Raw genomic sequence first — 20,866 nt, 5'->3', positions numbered from 1 at the left:
AAATAAATCCTGAAAGACAGGATAAATCTGAATTTGGATTGGCAAGGATTATATTGGGGACAGTCAGCACGGATTTGTTAAGGGAAGATCGTGTTTGACTAACCTGATGAAATCTTTTGAGGAAGTAACCAAGAGGGTCGATGACGGTAGTGCATACAATGTAGTATATATGCACTTTAGCAAGGCTTTTGATAAGGTCCCGCGTGGTAGACTGGTCATGAAGGTTAAAGCCCATTGGATCCAGGGCAAAGTGGCAAATTGGATCCAAAATTGGCTTGGAGGTTGGAAGCAAAGGGTAATGATTGATGAATGTTTTTGTGACTGGAAGGATGTTTCCAGTGGGTACCACAGAGCTCTGTACTGGATCCCTTGCTTTTTGTGTATATATCAACGATTTAGATTTGAATATAGGAAGTATGATTAAGAAGTTTGCAAATGACACTAAAATTGACTGTGTGGTTGATAACGAAGGGGAAATTCATGGGCTGCAGGAGGATATTAATCTACTGGTCAGGTGGGCAGAGCAGTCGCAAATGGAATTTAATTCAGAGAAGTGTGGGTGATGCACTTTTGGAGGGCTAATAAGGAAAAGGTCGACACATTAAGCATTAGGCCACTTAATAGTGTAGATGAACAAAGGGACCTTGGAGTGCTTGTCCACAGATTGCTGAAAGTAGCAGGCCTGGTGGATAAGGTGGTTAAGAAGGCATATGGAATGCTTGCCTTTATTGGCCAAGGCATAGAATATAAAAGCAGGGAGGTTATGCTTAAATTGTATAATACTTTGGTTACGCCACAGCTGGAGTACTGCGTGCAGTTCTGGTCGCCGTATTATAGGAAGGATGTGACTGCACTAGAGAGGGTGCAGAGGAGATTTACTAGGATGTTGCTTGGAATGGAGGATCTTAGTTATGAGGACAGATTGGATAGGCTGGGTTTGTTCTCATTGGAACAGGGAGGTTGAAAGGAGACCTCATTGAGGTGTACAAAATAATGAGGGGCATGGACATAGTGGATAGTAAGTATCTATTTTCATTGGTGGAGGGGGCTATTACGAGGGGGCATAGTTTTAAGGTGGTTGGTGAAAGGTTTCGAGGAAATTTGAGGGGGGGCTTCTTTACGCAGAGGGTTGTGGGGATCTGGAATTCGCTGCCTGGAAGAGTGCTGGATGCAGAGATCCTCACCACTTTTACGAGAGGGTGGGATGGGCACTTAAAGTGCCATAAGCTGCAGGGTTACAGACCTAGAGCTGGTAATTGGGATTAGACTAGATGACCTTTTGTTGGACGGTGCAGATATAATGGTAAGTACTGCAGGGAATAGAATGTGGCCAGGGTGATCTCCTGGACTAGTTTCCGTCGCCTGGATGGGTCAGAGAGGAATTTTCCCAGATTTTTTCTCCCTAAATTGGCCTGGGTTTTTATCTGGTTTTTGCCTCTCCCAGGAGATCACATGGCTCCGGTTGGGGTAGAATGTAGAATGTTTCAGTATAAGGGGTGTTGCAGTGGTGTGGGGCGGACTGGTTGGGCTGGGTGCTCTTTGCCCTTCCGCAATTGTTCATGGGTTTGTATGTAATTTTTAGGACTGCTGATGATGGGCCGTGTGGCTGTTTGTCGTCCGGCGCAGACACGATGGGCCGAAATGGCCTCCTTCTGCGCTGTAAATTTCAATGTTTCTATGTTTCTATGTTTCTAAATTTCTAAAACCATCAATAACTGACATAAACCCTCAATAACTGGCATAAGAACATAAGAACATAAGAAATAGGAGCAGGAGTAGGCCATACGGCCCCTCGAGTCTGCTCCGCCATTTAATAGGATCATGGCTGATCCAATCATGGATTCAGGTCCACTTCCCTGCCTGCTCTCCATAACCCCTTATCCCCTTATCGTTTAAGAAACTATCTATTTCTGTCTTAAATTTATTCCATGTCCCAGCTTCCACAGCTCTCTGAGGCAGCGAATCCCACAGATTTACAACCCTCTGAGAGAAGAAATTTCTCCTCATCTCAATTTTAAATGGGCGGCTCCTTATTCTAAGATTATGCCCTCTAGTTCTAGTTTCCCCCATCAGTGGAAACATCCTCTCTGCATCCACCTTGTCAAGCGCCCTCATAATCTTGTACGTTTCGATAATATCACCTCTCATTCTTCTGAATTCCAATGAGTAGATGCCCAACCTTCTCAACCTTTCCTCATAAATTAACCCCCTCATCTCGGGAATCAACCTAGTGAACCTTCTCTGAACTGGCTCCAAAGCAAGTATATCCTTTCGTAAATATGGAAACCAAAACTGCATGCAGTATTCCAGGTGTGGACTCAACAATACCCTGTACAACTGTAGCAAGACTTCCCTGCTTTTACACGCCATCCCCTTTGCAATAAAAGCCAAGATTCCTGATCACTTGCTGTACCTACATTACTACAGCCCTGTAGACCTCCTGTATGAATCAGAGGCATGGATGATGTACAGAAGACACCTCAAATTGCTGGAGATATATCACCAACGATATCTCCGCAAGATCCTGCAAATCCCCTGGGAGGACAGGCACACCAACATCAGTGTCCTCGCCCAGGCTAACATCTCCAGCATTGAAGCATTGACCACACTCGATCAAGTTCGCTGGGCAGGCCACATAGTTCGCATGCCAGACATGGGACTCCCTAAGCAATTGCTCTATGCAGAGCTCCTTCACGGTAAATGAGCCAAAAGTGGCCAGAGGAAACGTTACAAGGACTCCCTCAAAGCCTCCCTGGTAAAGTGCGACATCACCACTGGCACCTGGGAGTCCCTGGCCAAAGACCACCCTAGGTGGAGAAAGTGCATCCAGGAGCTCTTCAAATCTCAACGTCGCAAGCGTGAAGAGGTCAGGCGCACAGCGGAAGGGGCATGCGGCAAATCAGTCCAACCCCCTCCTTCCCCCGACGAATGTCTGTCCCATTTGTGACAGGGTCTGGCTCTCGTATTGGACTGTTCAGCCACCAAAGGACTCACTTTAGGAGTGTAAGCAAGTCTTCCTCGATTCCGAGGGACTGCCTATGATGATGATGTACCTGCATACTAACCGTTTGTGCTTCATGCACACGTATCCCCAGGTCCCGCTGTACTGCAGCACTTTGCGATCTTTCTCCATTTAAATAATAACTTGTTCTTTGATTTTTTTGCTGCCAAAGTGCATGACCTCACACTTTCCAACATTACACTCCATCTGCCAAATTTTTGCCCACTAACTTAGCCTGTCTATGTCCTTTTGCAGATTTTGTGTGGCCTCCTCACACATTGCTTTTCCTCCCATTGTTGTATCATCAACAAACTTGGCTAGGTTACACACAGTCCCTTCCTCCAAGTCATTAATATAGATTGTAAATAGCTGGGATCCCAGCAATAACTGGCATAAACTCTCAATAACTGGTGAAAACCATCAATATCTGGCGAAAACCCTCTGGTGATCGGTAAGCCCCATGGAATATCTATCTGCCCATGATTGTCATATGTATTTCCTTTTGTCATCATTTAATAATACTTTTGTGACTTTGGTAAAGCTGATAGGTAGGATTTAGGGGTAGAAATTTGGGAGCACTCAGTCTCGGGTGCTAACTTTAAAAAATTTAATAAATTAGCGACAGGCGACAATGTTTTCAAACTTTAAAAGAATTCAGCATTTGCGCTCCAAGAAGGAAGTGGAGCGCTAAATCAAGCAATCCGATTCCTTCCTGAAGCGCAAGAGGCAGCAAGCGGAGCAGTAGGTGTGCAGCGCTGCACAATGGGCCGTGCAGCACTGCTACGTTGGAAGGCTCATTCCTTCTCTTAAAAGGAAGGGCTATCATTCCAGGCTCTGCAAAAGACTTAGCTTCTCCTGGACGCAGCTGCGATCCAGCCCGATCAGCCCGATGCACTGCAGCAGAGTGCTGGGCTGATCGATCGCGGGCAACAAACGGAGAAAAAAAATCAAACAGAGGAATCACATTTTTTTTTAAACTTACTTCAGCCACCTCACCTTTAAGCATCGCCTCCAAAGCACCTGTGCCGGTGTTTCGGCCGGCAATGCTGCAGGGGGCAGAACGCAAGTTCGGGTCCGGGATGCTACCTTGGCTATGCGCAGAATAATGACATCACGATCTCCGGGCGAAGGGAATCGGATTGCATCGCAGTACCGCCACCGCAAACCTCCCGCCGAATATGGCGGGAGCCGATCTTCTCACCACAACTGGTCAGTAAGGCGTTAGCACCCCATTATCACTCCTCAGAGGCTAAGGAGGCCAATTTCTAGGCCTTGTCTAACAGTATTACTTTTAAAAGATGTCATGTTTTAGAATTTTTTATCTTTATTTTTCTTCATAGAAACATTGTAGGATTTATATTTAAATGTTGTGTTTTAAAACAAAGTGAATCCAAAGCCACTGAGACATGAGAAGATAATGAGCCAACGACTCTTATTGCTGTCCAGAATGTTAAAGGACATCAACCAATACATTATCTTGCCTCTGTAGGCCTAAAGAAAATCCACTTATTATGGTGCATATGATTCTAATGATGTGATTCCAGTATGTGGCATTGGCTGAGAATATACTTTTGAGAGAGGAAGTAATTAGTTTGGTTGCCAAATCCAATGGTTTATCCCTGAATGGGGGAGAACATGGAGGCACGGCCCTTCCACTTTCTGGAAACGGGTAGAACTGAGAAATAGAGAATCTTTTAATGAGGTTTTAAATTGTGAGGGACAGGCCTGGGCCCTGAGCTGAAAGCTAAATTGTAGATTTTGCAGTTCGAAATTATCTAGAGAGTCAAAACTAAAACCAGTCCATAGCCATGTAGGAAGGAGGAATACGTGAGGAGAAATGCACCCATCTCAAGCCCAGAACCATTCACAATCAAAAGACTGATCAGGAAAAGTTAAGCATGCTTGCTAAAAGTGCTTTTGCAGTATATTTTCCTTATTTTTCTTGTTCTGTAATTTAGCGAGACTTGTTTACAATGGCTACATCTGTATTTTTACTTGCAGTCTGTAAAACAAACAATCTGCATCAGGCTCAGTTCAGTAAAATATTTCGACATCTGCCGACAGATAAAGGACATCCCATTACCTCTCAGTAATTGTGAGCAAATGCCACGGGACATTCACTAGTTAACATAAATAGCACACACTTGCAATTCTCATTTACATTACATTTTCCTTCCAGTTCATTTTATGCACAGTACCTTACATGGATCACAAAGCCCTCCTTCAAAGAGTGGATGCTGAGTAATCACTTGTAGACTCCCACAGCTGATGCAGATCTCTATTATATAAAATATTAGAGAGATTGACTCCACTGTATACAGCAAAACTATCCAAACAGCCAGTACAGTATCACATCTCATACAGTAACAACAGTTTTTAGCTGCACACCATAGGCAGAGTACATGTCAGACACCATCACAAGATTCAACCTTTCTGGAATTAAGTGTCTATATTAATATGCAGATTTTTCTTCACATTTCCAATTCAATGCACAATCATGTTGCATCATTTCTGTGCCTTGTGCTTTTACCCCTTAATGCAGATTAATGCAGTAAATCATCTCAAAGCACTTTACAGGATTGTTATCAAACAAAATGTGACACTGAGCTACATAAGCAGATATTAGGACAGGACTCAAAGAGTAAAATGTAGCACGTGAGACAGACAGTACTATTTCACCTTCCCTGTCATGTGCCACACTTTATCCTTTGAGTCCTGCTTTAATTTGTAATATCAGTCGCATCATATGAATTGAATAATTAAAGTTTAATAGTTAATTTTATATTGTTACAATGGTCAAAAAAATTTTAAATTTTTATTTTGGCAAATATTATAATGTTGCAAATTTGCATTTTGCGTATTTGAAATGAAATCTCTTGCTCTCCACATAATTAGTTTGATGGTGACCAATGTTTTTAGTCCATGTTTAAGATAATTGGTAAAAGAAAAGGTTTTTTTACGCAGTAAGTTGTTATGATCTGGAATGGACTGCCTGAAAGGGTGGTGGAAGCAGATTCAATAGTAACTTCCAAAAGTGAATTGGATAAATACTTGAAAAGGAAAAACATGCAGGGCTATGGGGAAAGAGCAAGGTTTTAGGACTAATTGGATAGCTCTTTCAAACAGCCACCACAGACATGACGGGCCAAATGGCCACCTGCTTTGCTGTATGATTCTATGAGCGACACTTCCTGCCTCATTTGCTATGCTTCTCTCCTGAAGGTGATGATTCTTGCCAGGCTGTAGTTTAATGGGTATTGGCAGCTCCCCAGTACCTTACTGAAATGACCATTCCTCATGTGTCAGCTGGATATTTTATCGTGAGAGCCATCACCATTCTGTCTGACTCTCCGCTCTCTTGAACTCCACAGAGGTGCAAGGGGTAATTTCTGGCTCTATGCTATTGGCTCACACTACACGCGATTTTCTGACCACTACTATGCACAAAGCCACAAAAGTAACATTTGCATTTTCCAGAAGGGATCAGTGAGGGAAGATTTGGGAGCAGAATTTTTTCTACTTTATAGATCAGGGGAGTTGATGCCAATTGCAGAAAGAGTCCTGTGTTTGGTAAAATATCAGCTCAGTCAGCAAGACTCTAAAGTTCCGATTTTAACCCTGCAGGTGGTTGAAATGCTGGTCGAGCATTTTCAGTTACTTTCCCAACACGTTTTAACTCCTCACTTTTGGACAGCATCAATATTTCACTATTAATATTGAAATGTCGAGGGTCATAAGACATCATTCAGACCTCGGCATGATTTTAACTGCTAGTCTCAGCAGTGAAGCTTAGTGCCGGAGCTGACAGTGGAAGCTGGTGGCAGCCACTCAATTGTGGGTTCAAAAGGGAATTGGATAAGTACCTGAAGGAAAATCATTTTCTGGGCTACGAGGTAAAGTTGGGGGTATGGGAGGAGCTGAGGTGCTCTTGCAGAGAGCCGGCATGAGCTTGATGGGCCGAATGGCCTCCTTCTGTGCTGTAATCACTCTATGATTCATGGCCAAAAGAGGCCAACAAAAGTAAGATATTTCATTTGATTTTTGTTTCCATTTGGACCTTGAGGAGCACGAGTGCTCACCGAGGCCCCGCAAGGCATCCTTGGCCTCTCCTGCCCTAGGCTTCCCTTCTCCTTCCCATGACCACGATCATCTTGGAACCATTCCCCCCCCCGCCCCCCCCCCCCCCTCAACCGTTGACCGTTTTCTTGGGTCCTCATTGGCAGCTTGCTGCCATGCGATTTCCCACACCTGCCCCCCGGCCATTTCATCCTTTCTAATGACTTCAGGTGGGAGTCTGATTTTCAAAAGTTGAAATAAGGCCCGAGAGTTAAAATGACCCCGGGCCTCACGACTGGTGCCGTCATGGATGCTTCCTGCCCACCAAACATCTCCTCCTCACGCCGTACTATTGCCCCTGAAAATTAACCCCAAACTTAGGGCTGAAAATTATCCCCAAGAGTTTTTAGACTGTAGGTCAGTCTTGGTGCATCATGGAGCTGGAAATTGTGGTCAGAGGCTCCCCGCGGTTATATGTCTCCGAACCACAAGTAAACTCCACACCTACCTGTCTCCATAACTTCGAAAACTCACACTCTTAGATCTTGTCCTCTTCAAACTCTCACTGAGGTAGGTTAGCAACACTCCATTTTGATTCCTCTGCTCTTGCTGCTTGTATAGTTGCTGGCTTGTCAACGTCTGTCCCTTTGACTGCACATGGTCTCTTTACCTACCTAAGTCTGTCCTTGATCCTTACTCTACATATGTTTGGTCTCAGCTATTTACTTGGTTTTACAGTCTTTGCACTGCAGCACAATTCTATTGCTGAGCTTTCCATCGAGACTTTTCCATTCTTTCTGCTGCCTACACAGCATCAGTGACATTTTAATCAAATATTAATTGGTTGTGAAGCTTTTGGGATATTTTTGAGAAATGTGATAACGAACTCTGCAAATTCTGATTCTCTTTCCTTTCTTTTTTTGGGGTATTCACTTTTAGCAGAGTCTCCCTGATCTGTTGCCCACGTCTCACTCTCTTTTGTTGTGTTTCTGTTGGTTTCCTTTACTTATTCATGTCTTGTAGTTTCTTCTTTCTTCCTCACATACTGTCACTTTTAGTAATTTTTCCTAAACTTCGAGGATCTGGTCTCCAACCTTTTCAAATGGATTTCCTTTGTTTGGTCCTTTTCTGTTGCACTATTTTACATAATCCCACTTGAGGCTAGCTTCACTTGCTGCTGTATCTCTGTGAATCTTCCTCCTACTCAAAGTCCCTGGTCATTAATTTCTGGTCTGGACTGCCTTGAATTTACTTCCCATCTTTTACCAGATTTTAAACTGTGCCTCCTTCCTGTCAGCATTACTGCACTCTCTTGCTTTAGTCTGCTTGCCTGCTTTCCCAATTGATGTACTCCATAATGTTGTACCAAGTGCGTGAGCTGCCTCCATTCCCCTCCAATTGCTATCTGTTTAGAATCTGCACCCTTTATGTAACAATCTCCAGCTGGCATACTCATAATCTAATCATTTATTTCATTGCTGTTGTGGGATCTTGCTGTGTGGAGATTGGCTGCTACCTTTCCAGACAGACATTAAAACAGTGACAACACTTCAAAAATTACTTCACTGAATATGAAGTGCTTTGGGACGTCCTGAAAACCTAAAAGCCAAAATACAAGTTCTTTCTTCTTTTTCTTTCTTTGCAATGTGATCTTCACTGAACTTACGTGACCTTCGTGACACCAGCAGCGTGCTAGTACTTTCATCTTTATAGGTTATCAGATACCAGCATCCTCCAGATGGTGCCATAGGTGAGAGGACCCGCCATACATCAAAATTAATGGATGCCCCTCCAACATATTTTCTCCTTTCAGCCAACCCTAGATTGGGGGCAGGGGGAGCCAGAGGTGAGCTCTGTGACTTCAGTGAAAGCCAGAGCTAAAATTTGTGTCATTTTTATGGGGGAATTCCATGAATAAGTCCCCATCTGGTTCTAACCAAGGGTGTTACCATTAATGCATGTATCAGAGTAGGGTGTGAGGGGTGTTTGTCCCTGATGTGAACTTGTCAGTGACCAATAACAAAGTGAGAACCTCCAAACGAATCAATGTTGACAGATTTACGTTGATTAAAGTTGCCTTCACATTACAATTGTAGTGTCAATGCAGAACTATTTCACTTCACACTGATGTTGCAGTGATTGGGCCAAGCCTCACCTGACACCAGAGTGAATCTCCCGCAGGAGGAAGTCTCACTCTGCTGCTCTTTGGAGTCAGTTTGGTCCTTCATGCCTGATTCAAACTGCAAATAGAGCAACTAAGCATGGACAATAAATGCTGGCCTTGTCAGTGATGCCCACATCCCAAGAATGAATCTTTTTACATATCTACAAATACAGTAATACAGTGAGGAGCAATTTCAGCAGGTTGATGCAGCTTCCAGTAAAATACTAGTCTAAAGGTGGGCCTACCTTCTATGCGCCTTTTATTATTCTTGATCTCCAACGCGATCTGATCTGAAAGTAAGATGAAGTGCTTTAATTAGCAGGCAGTTCAGCTGGTTAAAAATAGAAACAGCACTGGAAGTGGGAGCAGCAGATCTGTTCTGCTTACCTTTGCCCCAGGAGTCTTGACGCACGAGTTCTCCTTGAATTACCACATTCCTCACTAAAGACAGCAGCTCCACTGCAAATGAGCAAATTGAAATTTAATGTTAAATAAAAGTAACCAGCATATTGCAGCACGAAAACACGACCCAGTAAGTTAACTCATACCCAATGAATTGGTTTAAGCAGCCTTAGAATCAGAATGAAATCTACCCAACCACAGACAGGAAGGGAAGCGCTGGGTCGTGACTGACTTACCGATGATAATCTGCTGGAATCAGTGGGTGAATGTTCTACTTATCAATACACCAAAAATAACATTAATTTAAAACGTGCATTTTTATGTTTTTCTAATCGCTGCCAGCTGAGTTATATCATTTGAAAAGTACCCACAAAGGTTATTACTGGAGCATTTAAATAATTTCAGTATTCACTCACTGGCCTCGTTTGGTCCAGTTTAGCGACTCTGGCTCCGGCTCCTAACTTTATCCCGAGTCAGACAGCATATGTCGTCACCTGTTGGACAGGAACCCCACCCGCAGCTCTAAGTTTCAGCAGGAAACAGTAGGGAGAATTTACTTTTATGAACATACTTTAACATTGCCACAAATGCTGTTAAATAAAATCGTGATGATCAATAAAATTAAACATTAACAGCAGCGTCCAAATTTTACAGCTGAATACTGTGGTAGAATTTCAAGAGCCAGACCAAAAGTGAGTATAAAGATTAATTGTCTTTCAGACTCGTTCCTGCTTCAGTGCAGGTACATGCTTAGACCAGTTGCTTTATGTCATAGGTTTAAATGAATTCTGCATTTTCTAAAATAAAAGTTATGTATGAGTCTCGAGACTCAATTCAAACTGCCAGATGTCAGCCTGGACTCTCACTTGAGTCCGAAACATGAGCACATAATCTCGGCTGACACTTCAATGTAGCACTGATGGAGAATCGATGTGATGTCAACTATCCAAAGGTCCTGGAAGTAGATATGGTCATAAATCGATATCCTGAAGAAGCCTGGTAAGGTGAGGCTCATCAGCACTGCACTATAGCAGATAGATGGGCAAAGCATCAAGCTCACGAACCGTTTAACATAAAAACATAAGAAATAGGAGCAGGAGAAGGCCATATGGACCCTTGAGCCTGCTCCGCCATTTAATACGATCATAGCTGATCTGATCATGGACTCAGGTCCACTTCCCTGCCAGCTCCCCATAACCCCTTATTTCCTTATCGTTTATTTCTGTCTTAAATGTATTCAATGTCTCAGCTTCCACAACTTTCTGAGGCAGCAAATTCCACAGATTTACAACCCTCTGAGAGAAGAAATTTCTCCTCATCTCAGTTTTAAATGGGCGGCCCATTATTCTAAGATTATGCCCTCTAGTTCTAGTCTCCTATCAGCGGAAACATCCTCTCTGCATCCACCTTGTCAAGCCCCCTCATAATCTTATACATTTCGATAAGATCACCTCTCATTCTTCTGAATTCCAATGATTAGAGGCCCAACCTATTCAACCTTTCCTCATAAGTCAACCCCCTCATCCCCGGAATCAACCTTGTGAACCTTCTCTGAACTGCCTCCAAAGCAGGTATATCCTTTTGTAAATATGGAAACCAAAACCTTACGCAGTATTCCTCGCACCCTTTTCACGCACGTTATACCCTCAGAACGCATGTTTTGCATATCTGCAGTGATGCAGGGCACACGATGCTACTGAACTCATGTCCATTTGGAAAAGTGACTTCACCACTTCCGCATCTCGTCTGGACCATTGCGCTAATAAACTTGGTTTGCCAGAGAATATAGAATGGGCCATGGGAAGGCTGAAGGGCTTCGCGAAAGTCAGGGCTAGTACCATCCGCTTCTCATTAATCTTCCTCCCCTCACTCAATGACTCACTCAGTATCACATTCTCACACATGTGCACACACACACACACACATTCATTCACACATTCAGTCGCACACACACTCATGCACACAGGGGCAAAAAGAGGGTATGAGAATAGAATGGCAGTTAACATAAAAGGTAAATCTGCAAAAGGACATAGTCAGGCTAAGTGAGTGGGCAAAAATTTGGCAGATGGAGTATAATGTTGGAAAGTGTGAGGTCATGCACTTTGGCAGAAAAAAATCAAAGAGCAAGTTATTATTTAAATGGAGAAAGATTGCAAAGTGCTGCAGTACAGCGGGACCTGGGGGTACTTATGCATGAAACACAAACGGTTAGTATGCAGGTACAGCAAGTAATCAGGAAGGCCAATGGAATCTTGGCAAAGGGGATGGAGTATAAAAGCAGGGAAGTCTTGCTACAGTTGTACAGGGTATTGGTGAGGCCACACCTGGAATACTGCGTGCAGTTTTGGTTTCCATATTTACGAAAGGATATACTTGCTTTGGAGGCAGTTCAGAGAAGGTTCACTAGGTTGATTCTGGAGATGAGGTAGTTGACTTATGAGGAAAGGTTGAGTAGGTTGGGCTTCTATTCATTGGAATTCAGAAGAATGAGAGGTGTTCTTATCGAAATGTATAAGATTATGAGGGGACTTGATAAGGTGGATGCAAAGAGGATAGGGGAGACTAGAACGAGAAGGCATAATCTTAGAACAAGGGGCCGCCCATTTAAAACTGAGAGGAGGAGAAATTTCTTCTCTCAGTGGGTTGTGGATCTGTGGAATTCGCTGCCTCAGAGAGCTGTGGAAGCTGGGACATTGAATAAATTAAAGACAGAAATAGATAGTTTCTTAAACGATAAAGGAATAAGGAGAGCGGGCAGGGAATTGGACCTGAGTCCATGATCGAATCAGCCATGATCGTGTTGAATGGCGGAGCAGGCTCAAGGGGCCGTATGGCCTACTCCTGCTCCTATTTCTTATGTTCTTATATTCTCCAACCCGCTGGACTTCAACTTCAACCTGGATCTCGCATGCTTCAGTCAAGCACGGAGCCGTGGAATCGAACCGCTGAGGAAGGACCAGCGAGCAAGGAAGGGTGAATTGGGTGAGAACTCAATAGTTGCACGCTCACCAACCGATCTATGTAAGTGTGTGAGGAGGTGTCAGTGTGCCCTAACCAAACCAGAGTGGGGTTTAGAGGTAGGTCGGTCCATGGGAAGGGTTGGTCTGTTGTAAGGCTAACAAGGAAAGTGCACTATTTTACTGGGTATTACTGCACTGTGTGGTTCTACTTCACAAGCATCTGGCAAGTGGAGTGGAGGTGTTGATCTGTTGTAATAAACCTTTTGTGATTTTGAACTTGAAACATTGGTCCATGTCTCACTACAAGACAATCGTTGTAACTCTTTTCGCCCGAGCATAAGGACAGGGTTGGTGTGCTTGCAATAAGCGGGTGTTAAATCATAAACAGCAGATTGGATAACTGTGAGAGACCTATTGGCACCGGTCTCTGCGGAAAACCAACCCGTAGCGCAGCAAGCAAGGCAGGACCGATTTGGCACCGGTCACTGCCAAGTTAAAAACCCTTATGAATTTGGACCCTACGGCGAGGCCTCAAAACCATTCGGAAATAACTGTAGACTGACCACTTACAGATCTGGCAACCACGAAGGGACCGGAAAGGTTACGGATATATCTGTGAGAATGACCAGTGTGGAAAGTAAAAGATCCGGTATGGAGGATAGGATAGCCCCAAACATTTTTACAAAGATTAATGTGGCCCAGCAATGGGTGCTGGACATGGTTCATTCTGACCACCCTCAGGATAGGGCTGCAGAGTGCTCAGGGAGTGTAAAGCATAAGTGTCAAAGGAAAAGGCAGTTTGGCTCTTGTGCCTACAAAGCCAAGTCCGACTGCTCCGGCATGAGGTCGAATGACTCAAAGTGGGGCTGAAAGTGTCAGAAGAGCAGTCTGACACTAGAGAGATAGTGGGTAAAAGGTTAGTGGAGGACTTGTATGAGGAGAGGCAGGAGAGGCGAGCATTGAATGAATCTTCCCGTAATGTTGGGGAGTACCTCCGATGCCAGGTCACGGAAGCCAAGTGCAATGAGCATGTGTTAAGAGAAGAAAACGCCAGGTTAGCAGCAAAAGCTGAAGAGCTAGAAAGCCAGTTAAGGAACATTAAGGCCACTTACAGGGCAGCTAGGAGTCGTAGCTACGAGGATTGTGCCCATGGTCCCGGCGAGCAAAGAATTAAGAACTTAACCCAAGCTTTGTCAGGAGCCCGAGGCATGGACTGCCTTATAGCGCTGGGCAAATGGCGGGTTGAATGGGAAGGGCAGGAACCTCCACCGGTACAGGAGGAGGAAGCTCAGGTTAGGGGAGTCCCAATGGCACCAGAGTTGCAACCGAGACCAATGTGTCCTCTGCGGCAACAGAGGTACAGCCCACCCGCACCAAACGACGACCAAGGACCGTTACATAATGATTACGTGGTCCCATTCACCACCCCTCAGTTACAGACCATGGTAGCTGAGCTACCAAAGTTAAAACAGGATGGGGATCCCTTGGTTCACTTCACGGAAATCGAGCAAGTAGGGGGGATTAATGGGTGCAATGATGACAAGACCCACAGGCTGATACTGTTTTCCCTGGATGCGAAACTATATCAGAACTTGTCCACAGACATGAAAGCTGGATGAGGCACCATAGGGGGGTTAAAGGAGGCAATCCTGAGAGCGATGGGACATACCCAGGATAATCCATTCTCACAGGTAGAGCGGACCCTACAGTTGGCCAGCAAGGCACCAGTTGCCTTTGGTGACAGGCTATGGCCAGTTACGCAAGGGCAACTGGAGGGGCGTCAAATCGTGTGCCACTGATTGGAGCCCTCAGAAATCACTGGCTCAGGACCCTAATCGCGAACAGCTTGCCACGGGTTAAAGCCAAGGACCCCGCAAACATGGAGGCAGGCGTGCCCCGTAAGTTAGGACTGGCCTTTAAGACCAGCTGCGGAGAAGAGACCAAAAGTAATCCACGTGATTAAGGCCAGTAAAGGGGATAGGAGGGAATGGCATCAGGAGGGGCCCCACACTGACGAGTGTAATACTTGTTTTAGGTGTGGAGAAATGGAGCACTGGAGACAGGACTGCCCTCTCCAGAAAATGGGACCCGGCCAAGGAGGACCTCCTGGGAGGAAACGCCAGCCCACCGAGGTGAAAAGGGCGATTGAGGAACCCTTCGAGGTCCTGGTGGCAGCCCTCTGCATGGTGCTAGGGAAAGACAGAGGGATGCTAGACGCTGCCATAAGCAGCGTTATGCTGACCGAGCCCGTGTGCCCTCCCTCATCCTGACTAGAACGTGCCCACCCTCAGTATCTGTGTCCACTCCTCTACGATGAGTGGGGCAGGCCCTGTGTGAAGATGGGGGTCGAGACGGTACAGGGGGAAGTATTTGGTGGACACTGGAGCTTCAAGCACGGTGGTCCATCCAAAGGGCCCAACTAACTCGTCCTGGTCTGACAAGGTCCCATTTAGTTTAATAGGGTTCACAGAGAGCGAATAGGCGGGAGTGAAGTCCAAACCCCTAAAGATAGAATTAAGATCCCTCACCACCACGTGGGAGTGTGTGTTAATGAAATGGGAGCAACCTGGGTGGGGATTCATCGGGTCCGATTTTAGGTTAGCACACAGGATCATTGTAAACATGAGGAATCGCTGCCTATGGGGGGCAGTAGGATCAGACAAGGTGGAAGAGGTGGTAGTTATTCCCAGGGACAAGGGGGGCAGGGGTAGTGTGTGCACCATGAAACCCAAGGGGAGTTACGACCTGGAACAGTTGGTCAATACTACCCCAGCCCAGTACCAGATGGATATGAGGAATAACCTCGCAGCATTCGCCACTCACAAACATGATTGTGGACGGGTGACTGGAGTAGAGATTTGGGTGGATGGGGATCCTATGTCATGGCCTCAGAAACAGTTTTTCCCGGTGTAATATATATAGCTCCACTCAATGGACTAATGCGGCACTGCCAGAGTCCAGATGGCAATGCCTATGGGAATAAAAGGGCGTTTGGGGGAGTTTCAACACAACCGTGGAAGTTTCAGAGCGTATGTGGAGTGGCTAGAAATGCTTTTCACTGCAAATAGTATCATCAAAGTCCCCAATACTGAAAACCATAACTGGGTGGTGCTGGAAAGAAAACGTGCTTTTTTCTTAACTGAAGCAGGGCCCGAGGTGTTTGAAACCCTGAAAAAGGATACATCACTTTAGCAGATTTTAACTAAGTTAAAACAACACTACAGTCCTGAGCCCCTGGAAATTGCTGAAAGTTATCGTTTCGGAATACAAAATCAGTTAACCGAAGAAAATATCAGTGAGTACATGGTAGCATTAAAAAAGCTAGCTATTCACTGTAATTTCAAAACACTCAGGACCGAGCATTACGTGATCGCTTTGTTTGTAGGATGAAAAATGATGCGATCAGAAGAAAGTTATTGACAACTCCTAACTTGACTTTTGATTTAGCGTGTCACAGCTATATCAATGGACATGGCCGACCAATATTCCCGAGAATTTCGTAATATTTCCAGTCGTCAGACAACCGAGGTGAATTGCCTGCAGGTTAAAAGTAAAAGGCAGTTGGGCCTCAAGGTCTCAGCAACTGGCAATGGTAACAGAGCATTGAAGTCATGCTATCGGTGCCTGGGACAACACATTGTTCAAAGTTGTCCATATGTGAAGGCAGAGTGTTTCTTCTGCAGGAAAACTGGGCATCTTGCGAAAGCATGCCCACTGAAGAGTAAACCAACTTTCAAAGCTATAAGTAGAAATTCCCAGAGAGTACATAGCATGGAAGAAAAACAACAGGACGAGGAGCTTTTAGAGCTACACATCATCAGGAGCACGAGGATATCTAACAACGATTCAAAAAGTATCATCATCCATGTAGATGTTGCAGGAACATGGAAATCGACACTGGTGCATCCGTGAGTGTAGTACCGGAATTGCTATACCTCGACAAATTGCCTGATTTCCCATGGGAGAAATCCAAGATAGAGCTGCGAGGTTGTATCACCATACCGGTGAAATGCAAGGATCAATTTCAGAGCTTGCCACTCTGCCTGCCTTACTCGGAAGAAATTGGTTGGGATCACTGAAGCTGGATTGAAGTGAGATTTTTCGTGTTGAAATGAGATTTGCATCAAAGGATGATGTCATCCAGAAATATCCGAAGGTGTTCTGTGAAATAGGCAGTCCGATCCAAGGCTTCAAGGCGAGTGTCAGGGTACAGAAGGCCGCTAGACCAGTTTACTGCAAGCCACGTCCCGTACCATATGCACTCAAGGAGAATGTTGAGCAAGAACTCAAAAGACTAGAGACTGAGAACATTATTTTTAAGATAGATCTATGTAATTGGGCTACACCCATTGTTGTTGTTCCTAAGTCAGATGGTAAGGTAAGGTTGTGTGGTGATTATAATGTAACCGTAAACCAGGTTGTAGAGGGTAATGTCCCCAATACATTGCCGAATGTAAAAGATTTGTTCACAACACTGACAGGTGGTCAGATTTTCTCAAAATTAGATCTTACGAATGCCTAGATGAGGAGTCCAAGTCATGCTTGACTATAAATACTCATCTAGGTCTATATCAATTTAATAGGCTATCATTTGGAATATCTTCCACCCCTGCCATATTCCAAGGGGTGATGAACCAGATTTTGCAAGGTATTGAAGATGACATACTAATTTCAGCAAATTCTAATAGGCAAATAACATATTGAATGAAGTCCTCAAACGGCTAGAGAAGCAGAGAGTACAAGTGACTGCTCGCAAATGTGAGTATTTCAAAACTCAATGGAGTACTTTAGGTACAGGGCAGACAAAGATGGTTTACATCCAACCAAGGGAAAGCTGGATGCAATCAGAAATGCACCCACTCCCAAGAATGTCACTGAACTTCGATCATTTTTGGGTCTTTTGAACTATTATGGGAAGTTCCTACAAAATTTGGCTACAGTGTTACATTCACTGAATGAACTATTGAAAAAACAGGTCCATTGGAAGTGGTCAGAACAATATGACACAGCATTCAAGGAGTGTAAAAGTCAATTGGTAGAGAGCACCATGTAAGTTCACTATGACGTATCTAAGGAGATCAAGCTAGCATGTAATGCCTCTCCATATGGAGTTGGGGCAGTGATCTCTCATGTACTACACAGTGGGGAGGAGAGACCAATTGCTTTTGCTTCATGCATTCTCAGTGCCAGTATGTAAGTGGTTTTGCCCTTTGTGGTTTCGAATCACCCCCTTTACAACAGTTCTAGACACCGGAATTGTAGTCGTGAAAAATAATATACAGTCATAGACAGATCTTTTCGGTCTCAACCATCACAATGCTTTCATTCAAGTTAAAGCACACACCTGCACCCAGTAAAAACACACCCTGGTTGTGTAAAACAAACAAACACAGTATAACACACAGTCTGGCCTGTCTAAACAGGCCCCTAACGCGAAGTACCCATGTCTAAAACACCCCTGCCCGGATTCAAAAGTGTACCACTGAAATCTGTCCAACAGAATGTGCGTACGCGTACGATTCTTTCCCTAACCTCCCCACTAACCCCTAAGGCTTGGTTGGGACACACAACACCCTTTCACACTATCCGATGGTCTGAAAGATGTGTGGGCTGAGATAAATGCTCACTATTACCCCTCTGGCTTACTCGCTGCTTCTCCCGATGAGGCGTATCTTCTGGGTCCATACCAATGTGTGGTATTCAAGTCCAGTCTCAAGGTCTGCTTCCCAGTCGAAGTAGTAAGGCTCTCTTTGCTTGTGGATGGTGTTTCTTCTCTCCATCCCAGATGGAGTGCTCTGTCCTTGTGCGTTGAACAAAGCAAGCAGGCATAGAAGAGGGGAGAGAGAGAGGTGGCTGCAACTGCCATCTCTTACACTTGCAAAAAGCTTCTTCTTGCGCCAAACTTTCAACTGTTGGTTCGCCCGAGGCAGTCCAACTGAAAAGCAAAATCAAGTCTTTGACCTGTTCCTTTGTCAACTGGGCCTCTTCCTGTGGATCTGGTTCTGACTAGTCTGTGATCAAATAGCTTTCCTTTGTCTTTCGATGGCCGGAACACTGGCCACTTTGATTAATGTCTCACTTATGGGTTCCCATTCCATGATAAAAGGCGCCAATCAACCATGATGTCCCTGCTTTCAGCCATTGATTCATTCCCACCCAGCTGATGTGTATTCAAATTAAACATGTTTGGAACTGCCCTAAGTCAGTGCTGGATGCTTCTCTGCAGTAACAGAAAATGTGTCCAAACAATGTCAAAAAGTCTGTTTTTGCCGAATTCTTACAAGTGAGCGTAATTAGGCACACATCAAAAGAGAAGCATGAGCATTAACTTTTGGGGTCAAAAAGTTCCACAAATACTTGCATGGTCATAAGTTTACCATTGTTATGGATCATAAGCCTCTGACAGCAATCCTCCATCCAAAGTTCCCAGTTCCAACATTAGCTGCAGCCCAAATGGGCTTTGATGTTGTCGGCATATACATATGTTGAATACAGACGATCAACTGATTATAGTAATGCTGATGCTATGCCTAGATTGCCTTCCCCATCATAAGTTAGACCCGATAGGAAAGAAGTGTTCTATTTTTCATACATTGATGAATTGCCAATCACAGCTGAAGAGATTGGTAGAGCAACCAGACATGACCCAGTTATGTCAAAGATGTATGATTATATTGCAAATGGCTGGCCAAACGAAGTAACAGACAAAGATATTCATCCATTCTTCATTCGTAGGAATGAATTATCAGTCGATAAAGATTGTATCATGTGGGATGCAAGAGTGGTTATACCAAATAAATTCAGGTCCAAATTATTAGGAGACGTCCATGACCAGAACCTGGGAATGTGCTTGACCAAGAGTTTTGCACGCAGTTATTTATGGTGGCCAGGTCTAGATAAAGATATAGAGTACATCATCAGTCAGTGTACGACATGTCAATCGGTAAGCAAGAAACCACCATTAGTACCATTACAGCCATGGAAATAACTTCCCAGGGTGTGGCTAAGGTTACATTTTTCTGACCGAAAAGGGCAACAATTGTTCATTGTAATTGATAACCATTCGAAGTGGGTCTAGGTGTTGCCAATGTGGAAAATAACAACAAATAAAACATTGGACAATTTGCAAAGATTATTTTCTACATACAGCCTCCCAGAAGAAATTGTTTCTGATAACGGACCACAATTTTGTTCAGAAGAATTTGCATAGGTCACGAGCAAAAATAGTGTGTAACATACCAAGGTTCCACCGTACCACCCTACTTCAAATGGTGCAGCAGAGCGCAGAGTACAAATTGTAAAACATGCCCTTATGAAAGAGATGTTGGATCCAAATCCAAAGAAATGACAGTTGTCATTGGACCACAAATTGGCTAATTTTCTAATTACGTGTCCTAATACTCCTCATACAACTATTGGTAGAACACCAGCAGAGTTGTTTCTCAAATGACAGCCACGGACCAGATTCACGTTGTTAAAACCAAACTTGGCACAGTCCATAGAAGAGAAACAATTAAGACAGAAAGAGAATCATGATAGAGGTAGAGTAAAAGAGAGAAGTGTGAAATTAAACCAGAAGGTGAGAGTGAAGAACCATCACCATAAATGGGTAAAGTGGTTACTAGGAAGAGTGGTGAAGATATGTGGTCCTCGCACATATTTGGTAAAGATGTTTGATCATGGACAGGATAAATTTATTCACATTGATCATATTTTACCTACAGCCGTGGAAGGAGTTGAAGGTTGGAATGATTCAATTATTTCTGACTCATCAGATAGTTTTGATACAAGTAAAGTAGCAGTAGCATATCCTACATCAAATATACTGGAAACAAGTCCAAGAGAAAGTCAGAATTTAAGTCTGAGTCCGAGCTAGGCGGACAAACAGTCTGAAGTTATAGAGAGTTCAAATGTAAATCAAGGGCATCCCTTGGAGGAGAACTTGCCTCAGATCAGCCTCGAATGAGTCTAAGTTCGACACCATGTTTGGAAGGTTCTGTTCGAGAGCGAAAGTATCCTCTTCGAAACAGAAAACATGTGGTTAAGCTTGATTTGTAAATATGGCAAAATAATTCCATATATTTTGTTATGTATAACCATGAAAGTTATACATAATACCCGGGAAGCGGAGGCAGACTTGGAAATGGCGCTGGGATCCTTCGTATAAAAGGAAGTGTTGAGAACGATTGCCATGCACGTGAACTCCCCACTCTGGCCGGTCAAGAAACCCAACCAGTCGTGGAGAGCCACTGTGGACTATTGGATCCTCAACAACAACATCCC

The 20,866-nt window shown here is 44.2% G+C and overlaps 1 protein-coding gene across 1 annotated transcript in view; it reads right to left on the bottom strand.

The window, feature by feature from the left end:
• LOC139245601 (DNA (cytosine-5)-methyltransferase 3-like) overlaps positions 1–20,866 on the bottom strand; it is a gene marked incomplete at its 5' end in the record, with an annotated part of 137,698 nt that overhangs the window by 89,990 nt on the left and 26,842 nt on the right. Inside the window, 3 exons of the mRNA XM_070871198.1 lie at positions 5,200–5,279; positions 9,467–9,511; positions 9,609–9,680. Coding sequence (XP_070727299.1) covers positions 5,200–5,279; positions 9,467–9,511; positions 9,609–9,680 — 197 coding nt within the window. The remainder of the gene's footprint in view (positions 1–5,199; positions 5,280–9,466; positions 9,512–9,608; positions 9,681–20,866) is intronic.

Source organism: Pristiophorus japonicus, unplaced genomic scaffold (assembly GCF_044704955.1).
Source record: "Pristiophorus japonicus isolate sPriJap1 unplaced genomic scaffold, sPriJap1.hap1 HAP1_SCAFFOLD_224, whole genome shotgun sequence".
Classification (NCBI taxonomy): Eukaryota; Metazoa; Chordata; class Chondrichthyes; family Pristiophoridae; genus Pristiophorus; species Pristiophorus japonicus.
Note: the sequence above shows the minus strand (reverse complement) of the source record. Positions and strands in the feature narration are given on the sequence as shown.